The 22,394-nt window shown below is 32.0% G+C and overlaps 1 protein-coding gene across 1 annotated transcript in view; it reads left to right on the top strand.

Annotated features, from left to right (window-relative positions):
- The window catches only part of LOC132758569 (multiple epidermal growth factor-like domains protein 10), a gene marked incomplete at its 3' end in the record, with an annotated part of 32,378 nt that extends 14,169 nt beyond the window's left edge, over nt 1–18,209 (top strand). The window contains exons 6-19 of the mRNA XM_060750245.1: nt 3,501–3,638; nt 4,081–4,212; nt 4,932–5,069; nt 6,282–6,419; nt 6,920–7,052; nt 7,335–7,534; nt 13,385–13,569; nt 14,181–14,268; nt 14,809–14,885; nt 15,293–15,329; nt 15,791–15,888; nt 16,396–16,521; nt 17,318–17,472; nt 18,074–18,209. Of these exons, the coding sequence (XP_060606228.1) occupies nt 3,501–3,638; nt 4,081–4,212; nt 4,932–5,069; nt 6,282–6,419; nt 6,920–7,052; nt 7,335–7,534; nt 13,385–13,569; nt 14,181–14,268; nt 14,809–14,885; nt 15,293–15,329; nt 15,791–15,888; nt 16,396–16,521; nt 17,318–17,472; nt 18,074–18,209 (1,781 nt within the window). The remainder of the gene's footprint in view (nt 1–3,500; nt 3,639–4,080; nt 4,213–4,931; nt 5,070–6,281; nt 6,420–6,919; nt 7,053–7,334; nt 7,535–13,384; nt 13,570–14,180; nt 14,269–14,808; nt 14,886–15,292; nt 15,330–15,790; nt 15,889–16,395; nt 16,522–17,317; nt 17,473–18,073) is intronic.
- Nucleotides 18,210–22,394: the final 4,185 nt, after the last annotated feature.

Consider the following 22,394-nt stretch of genomic DNA (forward strand, 5'->3'; position numbering starts at 1 on the left):
AATGTATGGTCCTATAACTGTTATCAAACTATGCAAATTTTTGGTTTTTTTCATTCCGCAGTATGAAATTGCTTTAGGTTTGTTATTGTCATACCTGAGCTGTATTAACATTTTTCATATTGATAAGACAATATTAATTTTCTGTCGGTTTGAATTTACCTCAAGTTTGCATTATTTCTTAATGATTCCTGCCACCTGCTTGTATCAGCTTCCTTATGAACATAACTTACTGCAATTCGTTCTGCCTTCATTAATAGGATTTGGGCCTACTCTATACTCAATCTTAATGTAGTATCTGGGTAATAGCATCGACAAATATGTAATGCTAATAATCAAACGACCTCGATGAAGCATCGGATAAGCTTTTCTAGTTACTTTCCTAAAGACTGTGCTAACTCTGGTAATTAGTTTCAGTTTCTCCAAGTGTTCTAACTTTGTAGATGTGAGCGAAATATTTCTGCTTTGTGGACAGAACCCATAACGATTTTTGCAGTACATATACAATAGAATCAAAATCACGTCTTTTCTCGTTATCTAGCTCGCATAAGATCGCCCGTGCACCCCCTACTATACTACTCGCAAGAAAAGCGATTTAGTTGTATAACTCCAATTATTCAATTCAGCTACAATATTAAATTGAGGATAAATATTCGTCTAAATCATCAGACCCGTCATATGTCTGTGGTTTTAGTTTATTATGTGTTACGTCACTACCCTGGTATGGTCGTTGTCTATTAACATGTTGACCGTATGGTATCTGTAAGTTTGGTGTGTCACCACTCATACCCAACTGTGAATTTTGAATAACCATTTGTGGGCCATTATTATTAATGTCTTCAACAGTTAGGAGTACTGTTTATAGGTCCTCGTCCATACATAGTATGGGGATGCTTCTGATATAATTATTTTTTGTAAATTCAACTTTACCACAAATTAGTTGTACGTTATCATTTGATTTTTGGTAAATGGTCTAAGCTTAGATTTCGAATAATAAACCCACTGACAATGAAATTCTTACTTCCTTCATTTTGAACTGACACACAAATTTTGAATGTAATTGTGTGCTAAATAATAACTATTTTCTCTAAAGTAATAGTGGTTATTTCTCATCTCAGTGTTTTTCTAAAATTAATCCTTCAGAGTGGAATGACGGACTTCATTCCTCAGTCTGCCATTGACTAACACCAGGATTCTGACTCACAATCGATGTCTTCACATTTCGATTAACTCTATTAATCTGATTAAAAGTTAGCAATATTTGATTCCTCGATTTAAATGCAAAGACCAAATTTACCGAACGACAAGGTAAATCACAATAAGCACGTGCACAAACTAAATTACAAGTCCTAAGTAGTTGTTCTTCGATTATTTAAGTGATATCCCAATGCACCAAATTTGGTAGCGTTTACCCCCATGTTTAGTAGCGATAATTATAAAGAGTTACAAAGAAACATGGGGCAAACTACAATGATTCCGCGCTGGCGGCTTTTGTAATTGATATTTATGCCTGTCTGGAGGAATAAGGAGGGACAATTTAAAGTTTTTAAAGATTAACTTTATATTAAGGCTTAAACAGTAATAACGCAACAGCTAAATATATAATCATATAGTATATTCAAATAGTTATATTTGTATTTACGACTAATAGTAAATATTGATGCACCTAATTCTTTTAATCATCTGAAATACAATACAAGCGATTCTTTTCGAACACCATGTCAAATTGTTCCTAAGATATTTGTTCCAAGTTTTAATGTAGGAGTATTCTTAGCAAGTTCACACTTTAATATGTTATCACCGAGAAACAAATACACTTAAATATTATATTCACCGATTTAGTGGTTTCATACCACAAAGAAACTAGTATCAAATATAGTTAGACTACGCCGCCGTAAGATTTACCCTTTTGTAGCTTTACCAGTTGGTGAATTTTACCAGTTGGTAAATGTTAGCAACTTCGACAATCCTCGTCACAGTTTATCAACATCTTTGAACAATTGTACACATTAATAAATTAGCACTTGAAATATACGCATGATAGAGATTAGTTATGAGAAATACACGTTGGTTCAATGGTTTATAATTTTCACCAACTAACAAGGTAAATTTAACGAACTTTACACTTTAAAAAGAATGGTTATATTGGTAAACACAAGACTTAAACACTTTGAAACACTGGAGATGGAGACACTTAGGAATTACCACATTTTTTTTTTTTTTGGTTGATTTAGGGAACTTTACCTCTTCTGTGCCCATAGTTATTTTACCAATTGAATTTATTTTCTCGTTGGTGAGCGACACACGGAATACCCTCGTCAATGGTATTCCCGAAAAAAATAACAATGCCGCTGTATTTATATGAAAATTTCGTCAGATGTGACGTCATCAGCGATGACGTAGTAGGAAATGTAATGGCGGACATAAACCAGGAAGTAACTCAAAATTCACAATTCTTTTCTGGATTTTGAACTTATAAAAGCACTTTGAATGTTTTTAAAGGTACATTTTGTGAAAATAACAGTTATATTATTGATATTTATCAATAATTTTTAATACCATTTAAGAATATATGAATAAGACACGATTATCTGCTGAAATAAATAGCGGCGAATTCAAGCATAAAAATACGTCACTTTTAAAGCGTAGATTAGGGTGCACAGTAATTATTTCCTGAAAACAACATGAAATGTCAACACATATTACAAATATACATCATGAACAGTATTATAGTACTACAATATTATACATAGTACATTTAAAATACATAACAATATTTCTAAGGAAAAGAAAGTGGGTGGGATAATATAAATATTTGTTTTACATTGAGGTGCGATCGTTACAGTGTATTTTAAATTTTGTTTTGTTTGCTTGTTTGTTTGATTGTTTGTTTTTGTATTGGTAGTCTAAATGTTTTAAGTTGCATCAGCTCTATTATTATCATAAAGCGATTTGAAGCTTAGCTCGTAGAGACAGACCTAATGTGCCCATCTAAACATTACTTTAGGCAAGAACGGGCACCTGATTAGAGCCACCAACATCCGTAAGTTAGCTTGATAGCTTCCTCATAGAATCCAAAATCCGTGGCGGGTCTCGAACGGTGTGAGGGGCAAGTGGTTTGAAGTCAGCGACTTTAATCACTCGGCGCAGTGGCACCATAATGAAACTAGACAAATAAGTTCACGAGTTATAATATTTGGACGCCAAATAAAATTTAAGGAAAAAAGAAAAACAAAAGCGCTCTAATTTTAGGGAGCAAATTCAGTTTCTGGTGTCAACGAGTGATTCTGTGCTATAATCAGCATTTTATATGCAAGTTCATGTATGTAAAATGAGGGATATGTGCATTTGAGTTTCCATTACATTATAGAAAAACACTATTTAAGTTACTTTTACAGGTGCAACTTAACTGGTAATACAATTAGTTAGTGTTGTGCTAATTCTCTCTAAATAGTAGCGAAATAAGTTTGTAATTATCTAAATTTGCTGCGTGCTGTTTTAAGAATGTGATGCTGGATTTTGGGGTATGAATTGTGCGAAAATGTGCGGACACTGTTTATCTGGAACATGTAATGCTAGAAATGGAGAATGCAGTGGTGGCTGCGAAGCCGGGTTCAAGGACACGTTTAAATGTGATCAAGGTAGGCTGTCTTATTGAAGCATATATACTATCGTATCAATATTTAATATTAAACACTTAGGGGTGAGTGACTTTTGTATACGGTATCACTGGGTCAGCGCTAATGGTACATGCTAATTTTTCGGCCGAAGTGCGTCTGTAATCAGTTTAACTTCCTGCAAAATTTACAAGGAAGAACTGAATATTAGAAGAATTTTCATTGGTCATTTTAAAATTACAAAAAGAAATCTGGGAATTCCATTGGAGAGTTCTTGCCATTCTTAAATACAAATTTAAGGACAGTTCTTAAATAAAATGTAGTAGACAGTTCTTTAACTTTCTAGTTTAATTGCTCTGATATTCAAGATAACCATGCCATGGTCACGGATGCCCTTAGATATTCTATTTTGTATTAGTGTAATGATGGCATTGAATTAATATATATTATTTTTTCGTCGTGAAAGAATGTGACAAATTTTCATATGGTGATAAATGCAACAGCCTTTGTAGTCCGGAATGCAAGGATATTTGTGACAGGGTTAACGGTACATGCAGTAACTGCACTTCCGGTTGGAAAGGAAGCAAGTGTTTGCAAGGTGAGATGATGGATATTTCTTTTCGGAAACAATCGGATTTTATCATTGGTATTATTATTATCATCATCATCATCATCATCATCATCAACATCATCACCACCACAATCACCATCATCATCATCGTCATCATCATCATTACTATTATTATCAGGAATTGATTTTTTAGCATGCTATTCTATCATTATGCCCCCTAGTGTTTTGAAAGTAATTATTTTCAAGCGTACAGTTGAGCTGTGGTTTTGATGTGCTACTGATGCCATATCCCAGAGCTGGTTATATCGATGACAGCGGAACGCCAGTGGTTCTATTCAGGTCCCCGTTTGTGCCTGAAATAAAGCACAAAGGGCACCTGAGGCCTTTCACAAGTAAAGCTGAAACGTTGCCACATGACCTATACTGTGTCAGTGTAACGTAAAACTTTGACGCAGAACTTTAAATTGCAAAAAATAAGACAAAGTTCAAAACTAGCTTCATTGTATATATTAAGTTTAGTCGTACGATTACAGACCTTAGAAATGACTTCTCGGCGCTTCTTCTTTTTATCTTTTTGTCTCTGGTTTCTGTAGAATTGATACTAAAATATGCTGTTAAGCTACTTCATGATTTGTCATCTTTTTATCTTATTAAATATTCATTGTGCCAAACATTATTTTACAAAATAAAAAAAGTGAAAAAATACACACCTTCAACTTTTAAGACAATTGTTTTCTTTTCTGCAGAATGTGACAGTGCCGAATGGGGCGAAAATTGTGAGAATCAATGCGGGCATTGTTTAAATGGGTCATGTGATTCATCTGATGGCACGTGCGATGGAGGATGTTCACAAGGGTATAAAACAACAGACAGATGCACAGAAAGTACGTGTTATATTTGAATATAAATTCCTCCCTTAATTTAAATGTGATATTTGCCATTTCGCACACAAAGAGTTAGATGATGGAGCTTTTGGATTAGTGTTGCAGCTTTATAAAGTAAATGTCAACATACTTAAAACAATGAAATGACTTATCTAATTCGAGATACAAAAGTTCAAATTGTTCAAAATGCATAGATTTGTTTTCATACGTGAGGAACAATGAGTGATGTAACATGATGTAATGTTCGAAAAAATACCCTCAATTTAGACCACAATTGGGACTGATCCAAAGTGGTGTTAATTGCGGGGTGGTCTTAAATGTCAATATTCTTATGGCTTACATACTTTATGTCCACGGTGTATTTTAGTCATGTTGCATGAACAAACAATATGTATCTTAACAATATAAAAGTATGTTATAACATTTTATCTAATGAGTGGTAGATATATTTCTGAAGTAATATAACATTAAATTCTCTTTGGTTTGATTTCAATATTAATTAACATTTGATGTACATAGTTCACCTATCAAATAAGATATTTATTTTTCACAAAATAAATGTGCTGAAAGCAACATTCAACCACTCTAAAATTTACTTTCAACCTTTTTTTTCATACAATAGTCCCATATCAACAGTTTTTCACACCTTGTGAAACCATGTGTCATGCATAAGAACATTAAAAAAAATTAAGAATTTGGTAGGGGTTAACTTAAATATCAATGGTCTCAATAGTGGGATCAAAGAAAAACAAATAAAAAAATTGGGACTGAATCTGGTGGTCTTAAAATTGGATAAGCGAGGTGGTCTTAATTCTGGATAATGTAACCATTGATATAAAGAACAGAACATTCTGTTCTTTTTAAAAATGGTCTTAATAACGGGGTGGTCTTAATTTTATTAAGTTGTGTTGTGACTTCTTTGTGACGTGATATGACGTGTCAATATCCCCTTCCGTTAACTTTAATATTACTAACTATGTTTCTTTTTCATTTGTATCTTATTAACAGAATGTCCAGCAGGGTGGTATGGAGCGGGTTGTTTAAATGTTTGCAGTAACAATTGTAAAATAATTGGAGCATGCAATCATATCAATGGCTTTTAAAGCTTTTAAAATTGTCATTTCATTATTAGGTGTTTATAAGAATACAATCAAATTATGGTCTAACAATAATAAGTATGTCATATCTATAAAATTCAATGTTAACTTTCAGAATGTGAGGACGGTTACCACGGTTATAACTGCTCTGGCGTCTGTGGTAATTGTAAGCCGGGAACCACATGTGACAAAATCACTGGAGTGTGCGATGAAGGATGTTCGGACAAGTACATGGGTAGCATATGTGTTGAAGGTGAGCGATTTAACACTGTCGCATGTACATTTGACAGTATGCAACTTCGTATATTGTGTTTAAGTTGAAAAACGTAATATATATTTCAATTAATTTGCAGTTTTGTTATGTTCTGTAGAGATTAATAAATATGATCGTGACCTTACTAATGTGCCATATTCTAGTTTCATAGCAAATATTTATTGACAATAAACTCTTCTTTTTTTGAAAATCGCCTGAATTAGTCTTCGAATAAATCCAATAATTTTGATATTTTAGCATATCGGTAATAATCTCTTTTCGAAAATATTTACAATTGCCTGGAATTTAAGAAACTAGTGGGCTGCACGCACGTTATTTGAATGATATGTTACAGTAAATGAAATACTAAATTCATTCAATTTAAACATATCGCTTTGATTGAACGACCAATCAAATCACGCGTTGATACACATTTTACACGATGAATACGAATTTATAAAATATAGACACAAAATAAACATTTTTTTGTTTGTTTTCAGCAATGATACAAAAAAGTAAAGATACAGATAGCTTCCCCGTGGCGGGTGTTGTCGGCGGCTTATTTGCTGCTGTTGTTGTCATAGCAATACTGGTGCTTGGTTGTTTGTTGTGGAGACGAAAGAAACGAAAAACGTATATGTTAAACACATTGTTTAACTTGAATTTATCTCATGGAATATTTATTTTTTTACATTAAAACCAAAATCAGGTCTGACAAAATTTGTCATGAATTTTAACTTGAGTCAAAATGACACGTAACTATTAACTGCTTGGAAAAAAGGCTAGCTAAGTAAAATCAAAATTATTTGTACATGTACATATATCATCAAACTGAAATATAACGTAAAACAACGAAATAAAAATAAACTATTTACATGTATCTTAAATATACATACATATATATTTACATAACAGGGACATGCCACACAGTGATGTTACATTAGATTCATCCCCACTCGATGACCTAAAGGGAGAGCGTGGCGGAGATAAACAGAACAATGTTTATGGAAATAAGGTTGATAAACGGGACAATGTCTATGAAAATTCGATAGATAAACAAAATAACGTTTATGAAAACTCAGCTAATATACAAGCAGAGTTGGCTTTGTCAAAAGGTAAATACGTAACTCTTTTTTAAACATGTTTTGATTGTTTTACACGAACCGTTTCCACAAATTGTCCAACAACATTGACCTGGCACTCTTGCATTTGACCCTGTAGTCGGTTTATTACGTAAACTTTACGATCTACTTGTACATCGATATGCATGTAAATATCTAATTGTAACAATGGTGTAAATTAAAAAATATCTAGCGCAGTTGGTAAAGGGGGTTCACTTGAAGAATGTAGACGTACATGTAAACTGATAGGTTCGAACCCATTTTCACCTATTTATTTTTTTATTTTAAAATTATCATTCTCTTAAACCTATTGCGAACCTTTTTTTTGTGTGTACTATCTATGTAGTTTTTTAATATATGCCTTTAAAGCGTGTATATGCGCTAAAGCATATATGTATACGATGCATAATGTCACAAAAGAACCGCCGAAAGAAAGATACGGTAAGAAAATAAAAATATAATTGTATATAAAAATACCACTTAAAAGGTATTGTAAAACCAGGTTAGAAAAACGATTTCAAATTAATTTTTGCAAGTAAATTAAAAAAATATAACGTTGTGTTGCTAAGGACTCGAACCAGACACCATCAGATCGGTAGTCCGACATCTTTACCAATACACCACACATCGCTGACCAGTGAGGTTAGCAAATATATCGATATATTCGATAGATACTGGTCAGTGTTTATTCATATGACCTTTACGAAAATTAATGAAGTGCCAGGTCAATATTGTTGGACAATACGAAATGGTTGTCAGTCTGTTTCTATACCAGTGTTTATCTTTTTACATTAGGTACTAATATTATATTTACCCTTTTGTTTGCTGGAAAAATTGTCGTCTGCTAAAATGTCTTTTGCTTAAATTTTGAATTTACTCAAATGAAATCAGCACTATAAGGAGACTGTTACTCTCGGTTCCTGACAGGACGATGAGATGCTAGGCTTTTAGTCATAAATTTAAAAAAGTTCTTTGTGTAAGCCTACAGGACAGGAATATTAGGATTTATTATACCTCACGTAAATATTTTACGACATAGCCAAATTTCACGTCACATGGCGTTAATTCGATTTATCATCCTGAAAATGACTGCACATGGTCATTTTTTTTAAAAATATTTCCTAGGGGCGAGTAATCTATATAGACTGAAGTAAACTTAATGTTCTAGTTCTCTACCCTGATAAAAATCAAATGTGGTTCTCGAAGTAATAAAGCAGTAGCGGTGTAAAATTACATTAGAATGTTTTTTTTTTTTGTTTTTTTTTGTTGTTTTTTGTTTTGAGGCCCTATTTGGGTAACCCCGTTTATTTACCTCGTATTAGGTATGAGGGGTCGGGGTCTTCCTCCATCATACCTTACATTGTTAATATACAATATATATGTTGCAAAATAATTATATTAATGTAAATATTGTCAAATACATGTACAGTATATACTTTGTATATAAATATAAACAACATACATACAATTAACCCATCTTTTTTCCAAAAATATTTTACCAATAAAAAGCTACTATTTATTATTAAACAATTAAGCAATCTGTTACGAGGTAATTTTTTGTTTCACATATTAAGTGTAGTTTCAGCAATTAAGGATCTTATAATTGACCATCTATTATTTTCATCATCTGTCAAATTTGTATTTCTATAAATATTCCATGCTAATATCAAACTATTTTTAAAACCAATACATGTAGGTAAAAAGATTTTTCTCTTAGACAAATAAATATATCTTTTCAATTCTAGAAACAATATGTCATATTTAAAATCTTTAGTTTCTGTACCTAATATGAATGATTTACAACAAAGAACATCATCAAAATTTTGTTAGTTTTTATTTAATGTATTGAAATAGGCTTTGAATTTTCTGACATTCCCAAAATAAATGTTAATAAAAGTGTTTCTTCACAGCATTTACAAAAAGTACACATTTTATTGTCAACAATTTTCATTTTAAACAAAACTGAGTTTGTAGCTAAAGTTCTATCAATAATTCTTGTTTGGAACCACTGAATATATGAATCTTTAGAACATTTGAAAACATAACTATATATTAACTGCCAATTAATGTTATTATCTTTAAAACATGTGTTCCACCTTTCTTGACTTGTAGGTATGTCTGAATTTTTAGCTTTTGCATGCACATTTTTATTGCCTGTTTTAAACTATGATACTGTAAAAAGTTCACAGGTTTACCTGTGACCTGTTCTAAATATATCAAATCTACAAAGTTGCCCTGTTCATTTATAATTATATCTTTTACAAATCTGATGCCTTTATTATATAATGTCTGAATGTAAATATATCTATTTCTTGCTAAAAAGTTGTGATTTTAAAAAAATGGCATATGTAATACTTGCTCTATATTATCTATACAAATTTTATCTACAAACACCATATAAGCTTTTAAAACATCAATCCAGGAAGAATTTGTTATTTTACTAATAATCAAATTACAAAACATCTTTCCAGTGTTAAAATTTTTATCAATATTAAACAATGCGTTTACTAGCTTATAACATTTACTTTTGCTATTACTAATATATCTTTTAAACCATTTTATCTTTAAACTATGTATATAACTATGAATATCAACCATGTTTAAACCACCTTCTTTGTATGTTTTAATTAGTACTGATTGTTATGCCCCCACAGAGTGGGAGCATATAGCGTTGCAGTTGTCCGTCCGAGTGTCCGTCCGTACGTCTGTCCGTCCGTCCGTCCATCCGTCTGTCCGTCCGTCTGTCCGTACTTCCCGAAATCTTGTGATCGCAACTCCTCTTACACCGGATGGCAGATTTTGCTTAAACTTCCAGGGATGAACAATCTTAATGTGTAGATGGTAGTAAAGGAAGGAATTTTTGTTGCGACCAAATTTAACAGAATTATGGCCCTTTGTTGATTTTTTCACTATATACTATGTAGAAATTTTGTGAACGCAACTCCTCTTAAACCGGATGGCAGATTTTGCTTAAACTTCCAGGGATGAACAACCTTAATGTGTAGATGGTAGTAAAGGGAGGAATTTCTGCTGCGACCAAATTTAACAGAATTATGGCCCTTTGTTGATTTTTTCACTATATACTATGTAGAAATTTTGTGAACGCAACTCCTCTTAAACCGGATGGCAGATTTTGCTTAAACTTCCAGGGATGAACAACCTTAATGTGTAGATGGTAGTAAAGGAAGGTATTTTTGCTGCGACCAAATTTAACAGAATTATGGCCCTTTGTTGATTTTTAGTTTTCAACTTGTGGCACATGTAGTCCAAAAAATAGTTGACCTAGAGTCATAAGATTGACAGAACAGTGGCGTGTTGGGGCATCCGTGTCCTATGGACACATTTCTAGTTTTATTTGTGCATTGCCTTCCCCCAAAAAAATCATAAAATAAGTCATTAAGTGTTTTCAAAAATACAGTATTTGGTGTTGGTAGGCTTGTGAAACAGTGAGTAAATAAAGGAAGCAATATTGATTTAATAACAGCAATTTTTCCTATTGGAGTTAATATTTTCTTATTCCAGTGAATGATACTATTTTTTACTTTGTGAAGTTTTTCATTAAAATTTAAGTCATTCATTTTTTCTAAATCAACATCAAATATTAAACCTAACAATTTGAACTGTGTATCACCCCATGTTAATTTCCATCTTGTCTTAATAGACCTAGTACTATATTTAAGAGAGCCTATCCAAATAACCTTAGTTTTGTCAAAAGTTATCTTTAATCCAGAAATTTCTGTAAACTTTAAAGCACTATTTAGAGATTTTTCTGAACCATCTAATAGAAGTGATGTACCATCTGCAAATTGATTAATTTTACATTATTCCCCATCTATAATTATGCCTTTAACATCCTTACATTGTCTTATTTTTACTGCTAATATCTCTGCACATAAAATGAAAATATACGGTGAAATTGGATCGCCTTGCCTACAACCTCGCCTAACTTTAAAAAAATTGGATAAAAAAACCATTTAATATGACACAAGTTTCAGTATTGTATAAAAACAGAGATATCCATTTCCTAAACATAGGACCAAAACAAAATAACGAAAGACATTTCTCAATAAATGTAAAAGACAGAGTATCAAAAGCTTTTTCAAAATATATCACCATAATTAAACCTGGCATATTATTATCTTCAGTAAATTTCATTATATCATATAATAAACTAGTATTCTCACCAATTTATCTATTCTTAACAAATCCAGTTTGATCTTTTGACACTAAAATATCTAAAACAGTTTTCAATATATTTGCTATACTACCTGAAGCTAATTTATATACTACATTTAATAAGGTATTTGGTCTCCAATTTTTTAAAAATTGTTTTGGCCTGTTTTCTTTCGGAATACATGTCATGGTTCCTAATTTCTGATTTCTAGAAAATGAATTAGCATTATATGCATAATTAATAGCTTTCACAACAAAATGTCCTGTCCAATTCTATTCCGAAAGGTTTTAAAAAAGTTAACTGTAAATCCATCACATCCAGGACTTTTATCATTTTTAATTTTTAATGTAAAAGAGACTTCATCGTACGAAAGGAGACCTTCTAGTTTTACTGATTGTTCCTGAGACAACTAGTTTTACTGATTGTTCCTGAGACAACATAGTAATATCACAATTCTCTAATTCTTTATCAATATCAGAGTCATCAGTCAAAACAACATTTTTATACAAATTTTCATAATAAGAACAAGTTTCTGTAAGTATATCTTTTTGATCATATATAAAAGTTCCGTCATCAAGTTCTAGAAAAGGAATTGTTCTAGCTTAACAATGTGATTCTTCTAAATTATTAAAAAATAGTTAGTAGGTTTTTCTCCTAATTCAATCCACTGTGACCTAGACCCGAGCATAGCACCTTTAATTTTATTGCATCTAAGTTCATTCAGCTCATTTTGTAAATGTAAAAGTTTGTCTTTATTTTCAATTGTTAAATTTTGTTCAATATGAATAATTTCTTCCATTAGTTGTTTTTCATAAACATTTTTTCCTTTGCCTTAAGTGAGCTATAAGAAATAGTTTTACCTCTGATTTCCATTAATTTTTAAAGTGTCTCCAAAAAAAGTTCAGCATTAATAACAAAATCTATTTCAGTATTTTGTATATCTAAAATATAATCTATTTTATAAACTGCTAAACAATATTGTAATTTTATTTCATCTATTTTCTTATTTATTATATCAAGGAACTCAATGTCATGTAGAAGAGAATTATTAAATTTCCATAAACCTTTTCCACGACTAACAGGAACAAAACAAAAATCTAAATATATAATTGAATGATCAGATCTATAACTAACATCTATGTCACATTTACGTACAAACTGATACAGATTACTTGTTACAAGAAAAAAATCTAATCTACAAATTTTATATAGGGTTAGTTTGTCTTCATGTATATTTTCTGACATCACCATGTAATTCTCTAAAAGGGTCTATTAGGTCTTTATCTTCAATAACTTCTATTAACAAATTTTTAGCCTTAATATTATGAACCTTTGATTTATAATTATGGTAATCTAAGTCTGGATTCTGAACAAGATTAAAGTCTCCACAAAAAATTAATGAATCATTATCACTTAAAGAATCTAAAACATCAAAAATATTTTTAAAGAAATTAGGACTGTAAAATTACATTAGCATGTTGGTTCGGTATAATAAGAACTAACTCAAACCAATGTGTGTTATTTTTTATAATTAAATCTTACAACCATTTTTACTTACAACCATTTTTTACTAGTTCATATAAACTATGTAATCCCTTATGTCCTATAAACTTCGGGCAATTTTTTTTTCAACATAAGACGTATTTTCAACTTTGTATTAATTATTAAAGCGTCTAAAAGCAACAGTTTAAAAGGTACGCTCTCCGTTCCGGCGGAAGAACAGCTGGATGACGTGTATTGCAATGCGGGACCTGTTGGCACAAAATTGTCGGAAACTTCAATTCTGGTCGAAAAGCTTAAGACCTATGTAGATAAAATAACACGGAACGACAACAATCTCGAAAAAGAATTTAAGGTATGTACATGTAATAAAAATCGGCCGGTTATTGGCAATGATTGGTTATTGACTTAATGCTTCAGAAAGATACATATTGGCTGTAATTGATTTTAGCATTATTGAAATTTTAATTTCTTTCGTCTGAGAAGATTAGCTTTTATCTATTAGCCTATACAGAGTATAGACATCCGTGTAGAGTATAAATCTCAGAGCTTGGGATACGTTGATAACTTATGCACAATGCGTTAAATCGCAGTGGATAAAGGTGTATAAGGTTGGAGCGCTATATATTCATATTCTGAAATTGTTATGTGTCATACTTTCAAAAATAAATTAGTTTTGGTAATGCTTTTGACTATCTTGCAAGCAATGTCTCTTTAAGACAAAACTGAATATATTCCAAAGGCCAATACTTTACGGGTTAGCCATGCAGAATTTGTGTTCATTTTAGAGGCATCGGGTCAATGTCAAATACATTGTATCGTAGATTGTACGACATTTAACATTGACCCATTAAAAGTAATGAAGTTTATGAAAAAAACAAAAAGCAACATCAAAAAATATGACAAGATTAAAAATATATTGAATACATGCGTGGCTTTTTATTCAATTTTATTAACTATTTTCAGAAACTACCCGTCGGGTTACAGCACCCTACCACAGTGGCAAAAAATCCGGGAAATGCTGGCAAAAACAGATATAAGGCCATGTATGCGTGTATGTATCAAATATTGTGTTTTATGTAGTACTACGTGAAATTATTTTATTATTAGGTTGTTGTTTTATTTGCGTATAAACGATGGGTTGACAAATAGACATTCTCGAGCAACTTCTTTAACATATATAGTAAGGTTATAATCGAATTTTTAATATTGCATTCGGTCCAATTGCTAATTTTGATTCATAATTATGTAGATTATATTTTTACAGCAGCTGTGTGTATATTATTATAATTTAAATATCACAATTATCCAATCAAAAACGACGTTTCACTCCGTAATGTAACACATGTTTAGAAATACAAAATTGATTACCCTAAATTAAATACGAATCAATGAAAAAGAAAGAACTAAGATGACATTACTTATGTTATACATATACTTAAGATGTAATACAGGTGATTACTGGATATTCATAATTCACGAATATTCACGAACTTAGTTGACTTTGCAATATAGCTGTGTCCAATATTCTTTATAATGAAATTCCAATCGTAATTCCAGACTCCGTGAAGTTATTCATACTTTATCATTTCAGATGATCATTGTAGAGTTATACTAAAATCGTTACCAGATAATCCATACAGCAATTACATAAATGCAGCCTTCATCAGGGTAAAATATCAAGTTTTCTACTCAGTGATTTGCTAAAAATTATCAGTAAAATAAAAAATGTATATCACTCTTTCGGTCCAGTGAAATTTTATATTTTGATGTTAATAATATTTTGATTTTATTAGACTTACAGTATTCGTATTTGATTTTAGAAATAAACTGTTCTCTTTGACGGACTCTTGCTTCTTTAAAGCCGATCATCTATGAAAATATAAAACACATAGTAATTATTTCAGTACAGGACACTTGCCAGATTATTTTTATTTAACTTAAATGGAACAAGTTATTTCCTACATGACATGATTTGGATCATTTAACACATTCTGCATGCATATTTTACAAGACTCATGAACAAGTATTTTACATCAAAATTAGATGATTCTAAATATTTCTGTTTTATCCTTCAGGGTCACTTAAAGGAAAATGCTTACATAGCTGCCCAAGGTAAGTGATACGTTGCGAATATTTTTGATGCTCTTGCAAGTAACTACATGTATAATTGCTTATACAAACAATAATATTTATAGCTGAAAACCATGTCCAATGAGGTAAAGATAATTCATATCTGGATAATAAGTTCTAGAAACATTTTGAAATTAATGAGTTCTCATAAAAAACAACTGATTTTCTTCTTAATTCGGCAAATGCCGTATGGGTCCCAAACATATTGAGTCACGCGACTTTGATAAAAAACAATATTGTCTGCTGAGCGCTTTCCTTATGTACGAAAGGTGTCGAAGTCTACAGAATTCTCACGAACTGTTGGTGAAAGGTAGAACGTAAGCTTTTTTTTTAAATCTGCCCTTTTTAAAGAAATGTTTTTTTGCAACGTTCTTGCAGTGATGTTAAATGGTTGATTGTTAAATGGTTGATATAATGATTTTATTTGCTGTTTTTAATTTAAGGACCAATTGACTTTACTTTAGACGACTTTTGGAGAATGATTTGGGAAAAGGATATTCAAACTGTTGTTATGGTCACAAACTTAGTCGAACTAGCTAAGGTAGAATCTATATATTTATTACAAATTTATTTTGAATCTTTGTATCTTCCATTTGAAATAGCATGAAATAAGTGTGTGTGTACTTGTGTGTCGCACGCTTGCGTGCGTGCGTGTGCGTGTGCGTGCGTGCGTGTGTGCGTGCGTGTGTGCGTGTGTGTGTGTGTGTGTGTGTGTGTGTGTTAATAAATAGTCACAACTGAGAACATGAACAGTTTTGAAGACTTTAAGTAAGATAACATTTCGATGATATCGAAACTGATACAAAAATGTCTCAATTTTGAAAGATACAATTACTTATAATTTTTATATTTGAAGTTATTGAAGATGTAAAGCAAATTGCACGGTACCCTCGGTTTAAAAATATCACCTGGAAGACTGTTTTTTTATAACTGTAATTGAAGAAGAGGAATGAAATTTGCGACCATTGGATATGGTGGGGGGGTACAATTCAGTTCAGTTGAATACTATACATGTTTTTTGTTTGTATTTTGATATTTGTTTTCATAGATGAAATGCATAAGATATTGGCCAGATCTTGATGAACGGTTGATGTATGGTTCGGTGATAGTGCAAACAGAGTCTGAGGATATATTTGCTGAATTTACCATACGGACATTAACAGTTTTACATGAGGTGTGGAAATTTTTTATATCTTTATTTTTACTCAAATAATAGTATTATAACACTGACAAAAAGTTAGTTTACTTGCTTGTCAGGAAAAATTGAAAATGATATACAAAGTTTCGCTGTACGGTATTTCTGTCTTTATAAAATTAAGACAAAACGCATATATGGCATATAAGCGTCACATGTTCGTGAACGTGTTTATACCTTTTTGTTTGTTTGTGTCATTTTACGCCTTTTCCCAACAGCATTTCAGTCATTAAGGCGAGTTGTTTTCTAACCATCGTTCCTGGAGAGTTACACCAGTACTAGACTCCCTTCCTCCAGTACTGGTGTAACTCTCAAATGACATAAATATCATAAATATATAATATCATTTCGGATAATATGCATATTACATATTGAAAATATAGCCCTAAAATGAGGGGTCGTTATAAATTATAAAGTTTCACTAAACGGCATTGTTTCTTTTCTGTTACATTTAGGAATAGAATAATTAATGTAGTGTATTTTGTAGTGTTGTGCACGGCTTATGAAGTTTCAGGTAATACTTTAATGTCCCTAATTGGAAATTTAAGTATCTTAATTTATGGCAAGTAGGAACTTTCAAAATGTCGGTATTAATTTTCTTGAAATTTGCATGATCAAAGAGACCTAATGCTTAAATATGTTGTCACAATCCTTGTTATGCGACTTAGTTTACTACATGACATGGCAAAAAATATATCCTTGCAGACCGGTTTGTAATATTTCTGCTATCATGTTCTGAGACTTAACTTATTAAACACCCAATTTACTTTGTCAGAATTATCCAGGGACTGTTAGAACTGTGACACAGTTTCATTACACGGCATGGCCAGATAAAGATGTTCCTCGCAGCACGACTAGTTTATTACATTTCTGGTATCGTGTACGGAAACACGATAAGGAAAAGGAACGCCCTTGGCTGGTCCATTGCAGGTAAGTTGCTTATTTTGAAATATAAATATAAGAATATAAAAAAATATTTCGAAAAACTAAATGGCATAATTAATATTAGCCTGTAGGTACAAAACGGTCGGGGTATCTGAAATTATAAATACATCAAGTTAAACGCATGTCTTCTTTTCATTAATCATCATTTAGTTTATACAAGGAATTGTTTAAATGCATGACTGTACATCTGGATGAAATACACGTGACTGTCCTGATAAGGTGATATCCAAATGCACGTGATTGCATGAATGCACCTATCTTTTAGAATGCGCGTTAAGTCACAATATGTCTGCACTGTTCGCTATAAAGATTTAAAGAGTGGTAAGGGTAAGCTTGCGTTTACAGTCTAAATGAGATATACTCCGTTATTATATCCGTATTTTAATGCTTATAATATTTGAGAAACGTGACACATCCTCATTTTCTTTGCCTACTTTTTCATACCTTATTGCAATTTTCTAGTTTACTAAATAAAGAATAAAGAAAATCCCTTTCAGACAGGGTTATGACCTACATCAGCTAGGTTAAATAACATTTCATAATAAAACTGTACAACTGTCTATATGTTTATTTACAAACCGTGTAGTGCCGGAGTTGGAAGAACAGGGACTTTCACCGCTCTTGACATCTTATATGACCAAGGCATGGACCAGGGTTATGTAGATATTTTTGGATGTGTCAGAGATCTCCGAGATCAAAGGATCAGTATGGTGCAAACAAAGGTAGATAGCATATTGAACATTTAACCTAGAGACAGGTAAATTCTATTTTATTGCCTTTTAATGTCAAAACTTTACCAGTATTAAAGTAAATTAGTTAAAGAATATGAAGCTACTCATCATTTACCTTCTTCACATACATTTCACAATTTATTAAAGTCGACTGTTTTACATCGGCAACTGGTAAGTTTCAGAAAAAGAAGAGGGTAATTATAAATAAGGTACAGTGTGCCGCTTGTATAAACTGTCCTCTCTTCAATTCAATTTCCTAAAAAGAAATGCAAATTTAATTTCCATGTAAACAGGACATTACTATTTTTGTAAATAAAGCGCAAGACTCGGAATACTAATTAAAAGTATAAAATAAAACGAAATGTGTTAATTATTCCGAACGAAATTGCTTTCCTGTTGTTTTTTTTTACTAAATATTTACGTGTTTCGAAATAATTTTCACTTGGCCGGCTATTCTTTTGTTCTTTAAGCCCCTGAAACGTTTTTATTTTTATTTCTCAAAAGTTTTTTTTTATTTTGGTGTCCTATTATAGTTTTCAAATAATTTCTCAATTTGTCAATTTATCTTAAACGCATTTGCTTCTGTTGGTTTTTGGCAATTAGTACTTTTAAATGATTTATTGTTTTGCATGTAAGTCCAATTATACAACTTTGTTTTCGTTTTGCTACTTTTATGACCCATTAAAATTGCATATTAGCGTTACTTACTTCTGGTGATAAGCATTTAACATGGTATAAAACGATGATTTACACTCTCTATAAAACTCATGTTTGACCGTTTTAAAGAAGAAAAACATGATTTGTTTTTAAGGCATAATTTGCCTTATATCATTAGTTGTCTAATTGTCGTACATATGTTTCGTAAAAGGTCACTGTGTGGCGCCGTTATATATCGCAACGACGCTAATAGTCCAGTCAGTCTAGCCTAAAAATGGCCAAAGGTAGAAAAAATTGCAAAATAATTTATTTGCATGTTCACTGCGGTATACCGTACCCCGGATATTGCTCGATATTATGAGGACTTTCATCCCATTTTGCGACTTTGAACGGGGAACGAAGGTAAGTTCAGCGACGATATTTTCCAAACAAATGGCTATTTCATTTATCTAAACGGGTTTTATATATCTAGAGGTATTTTTGTAGCTCTAAAAGACGTAAAAGTATTACAGGTATTTGTAAAATTGATTAAACTACCCCTAAACGATCCGCTGCTCACTAGAAAATACTGACCGCGATACTGTAGAATCGTTAGAAATTATTATATTACCAATATAAAAAAAATTGAATCGAGCAATTTTTTTATTCACAATCCAAGTATGCCTTGTCCAAATTTCAGGCAAAAAGTGTGAAAGTACAAAAAGATACAGGCCAAAAATGATACAAGACAGTGTACCGAGTATTGATTTTAAGTGTACAGAGTATTGCAAAATAGCCCAACTTTAGTGTACAGAGTATTGCAAAACAGAATGAGCACATTAGTATGGAAACTCGATATTTTTGTCTAATTTTCACGTCTGTTTATCGATTCAATTTCATTTTTCTGATAATGTACTGTTTATATGATATTTATTCAAATATTTCAGATTCAACAGTGCATTTTCAGTGTTATTACTGTTCTTTTCCTACGGGCAAATACAGAGATTTAATTTCCAATTTCGTTGAAAATCACACTATGGATGAAATTAAGTATGTGCAGGGTCGGAAGCAGGGTAGAACCATCAAAATTGGCGATAAAAAACTTTAAATACATGTCTCAAGACACTTTGATCAAGGAGACCCATCTCTGAAATGGACAAGAATAAAAAAAATATTTAGATGACATTGATAATAGGTTTTTACAGGGCAAGTTTGCCTTAAGAAACATATCGACGCACTTAATAAAATATTGGCCTGAGGGCTTATGCCGTTTAAGCATGCCGGTATCGTCTTAACCTTTTACTGCATTGAGCATAATGCGAAAAATGGCTGTTTTCATTAAATTATAATTAAGCCTCTTGTTACAAGTTCAAACTGCTATGAGAACTATAAAAAATGCTTCAATACTGATCAAACAGGGCACAAATGTTAGCTGGACCATAGCCTGTGGAATAGCATGCTCAATTTTAAATTTCCAATTATCATGGCAACGGGGTAGGGGCGTCTCAAAATTGCCAAAAACCTCTATTTTGCGTTGTTTTTTTCCCATCAAAACTGATTTCAAGGTACACCAACTTCTCAATTGATTGAGATAAAGTCTTAGGTTTTCGGCGTTTATTACACGGTACCTTTAAATAGACCTGAGGCCATTTAGCCCCCCACAAGTTCCAAGTCTTCTCGGCGATTAGAGGGGCTACTGCCCACTTCAAACCCCCAAACAGAAGGGGGCACATCCCCCCCCCCTGCGTAAGCCCCTTGATGTACCTTTTTAATAGGGGTAGCGCCGAAAAAGTGATCACTCTTTTGAAACAACATTTCTCAAACGAAAAAAAAAACCGTGTTTGGGGCCTAAATAGCGCATGTTTTACACTATTTGAGGCCTCAAAAGGGGTGGGGTGTAAAGCCTTCAAAAAACACGCCTTTATGAGGTAAAAGGTTATAAGGAACATAAGCTTTTTTATTGCATCTGCTGCCCTTTATCATAATCTTATCAAAATCTTTTATTCGGTTTTTGAGCTGTACCCGCTCGGCAGTCATACGGTAACTCATTGCTAATGGCGTAACAAAAATTTCAAGTGCAGACGGTCTGCCGTTGCTAGAATGCAGGTACAAAATGCCCGAAAGTTACCTTTATATGGATTTTTGGCATAGAAGGAAGTCGGTTGATATTAAATATTGGCACACTTGCTCAATACCGTCTAATATTAACAATATTGAGGCAGTATTAATGCACTTTGGATGCATTTTTTACTATTTAAAGTAAGATACTAGTATGCAATAATTATTAACAAATTCTGGAAAGGTTGATCCTTCGATAGCAACGAGGACATTTTAAACACAGAAAATTGCTGAGTTCGTTCGGCTGAGATTTTTCACGAGCAGGAATGTAAATCTGGATTATTCGCAGATGTTTTCAGTAAAGTACCTCCGAATTCTGCATATTCTGCACATATAGTGTAAATAAGTATACACAGTAAGAAATATTTAAAATTAAATGTGGTAAATACTTTGTGTTTACTACTTGCATTTACTCTTCATTGGATAACCAATACTCGTTACACTAAAAGCAATACTCGTGACACCGGCGGGCAACTCCAAACGCAATACTCGGTACACTGACATGTGTATTTATTCTCAAAAATGCACTGTCATCTGAGGTTCTATTGTTTGATTGAACATTTACAACATAAACATTATCATCATTTATCACATTTCACTCGATTCAAGTTTTTTCTTTTTAGGAAGTATAGCACAAAAACATCAAATTTGACTGATCTGAGCTCATTTATCACGTGAGCAAAAAAAAAGAGACGAATTTTTACCTCCTAATTATATTTCAAAGCTATTCTCAACATTTTTGGAGTTTCAGTAACTAGAGAAATTATCGTAGTATTTGTTTTTCTACAAAATTTATATCAAACCAATTCAAAATAACTAAATATCGTCACTAAACATACCTTCTTTCCTCGTTCAAAGTCGCGAAATGGGATGAAAGTCCTCATAATATCGAGCAATATCCGGGGTACGGTATACCGCAGTGATGTTTCTTAGTATTTTTATATATGAAGAATAACGTGATCACGGTTTAACCTGTTTTGCTTTTTCGAAAAACACTCAAATATTTAAAATTAAACATGCCTTAAACTTTTGCTAGGATTAGACTGAATTGACAGAGCTTGTTTTTTGTTTTGTCGTTGATATTGTTCGTTTCATTGTTTTGGAGCCATTGAAGTCAAAAACATGTTTGTAGAAACTTGTGGTTTTTTATATTTAGCTTATATTTGTCATACTTCAGGGGTCAAATATTACCCCACCCACTTTTTCAACAATGGCGACACATTCTCAAGTTTTTACTATTAATATAACTATTGAAACTTATCATTGTGTTGATGTATCTTAGGAATATTCTTTGAAAGTCATTATAAACAACAAAGAAAATAACTTTAAATCATTTTTCTACATTCATGACAAAAGGCTCCACCTTTTTCAAAAATAAATAATGCAATAATTAAAATACAAAATAAATTATCCAAATCCTAT

Source organism: Ruditapes philippinarum, unplaced genomic scaffold (assembly GCF_026571515.1).
Source record: "Ruditapes philippinarum isolate M1 unplaced genomic scaffold, ASM2657151v2 ctg16205_1_1_1_1, whole genome shotgun sequence".
NCBI lineage: Eukaryota > Metazoa > Mollusca > Bivalvia > Venerida > Veneridae > Ruditapes > Ruditapes philippinarum.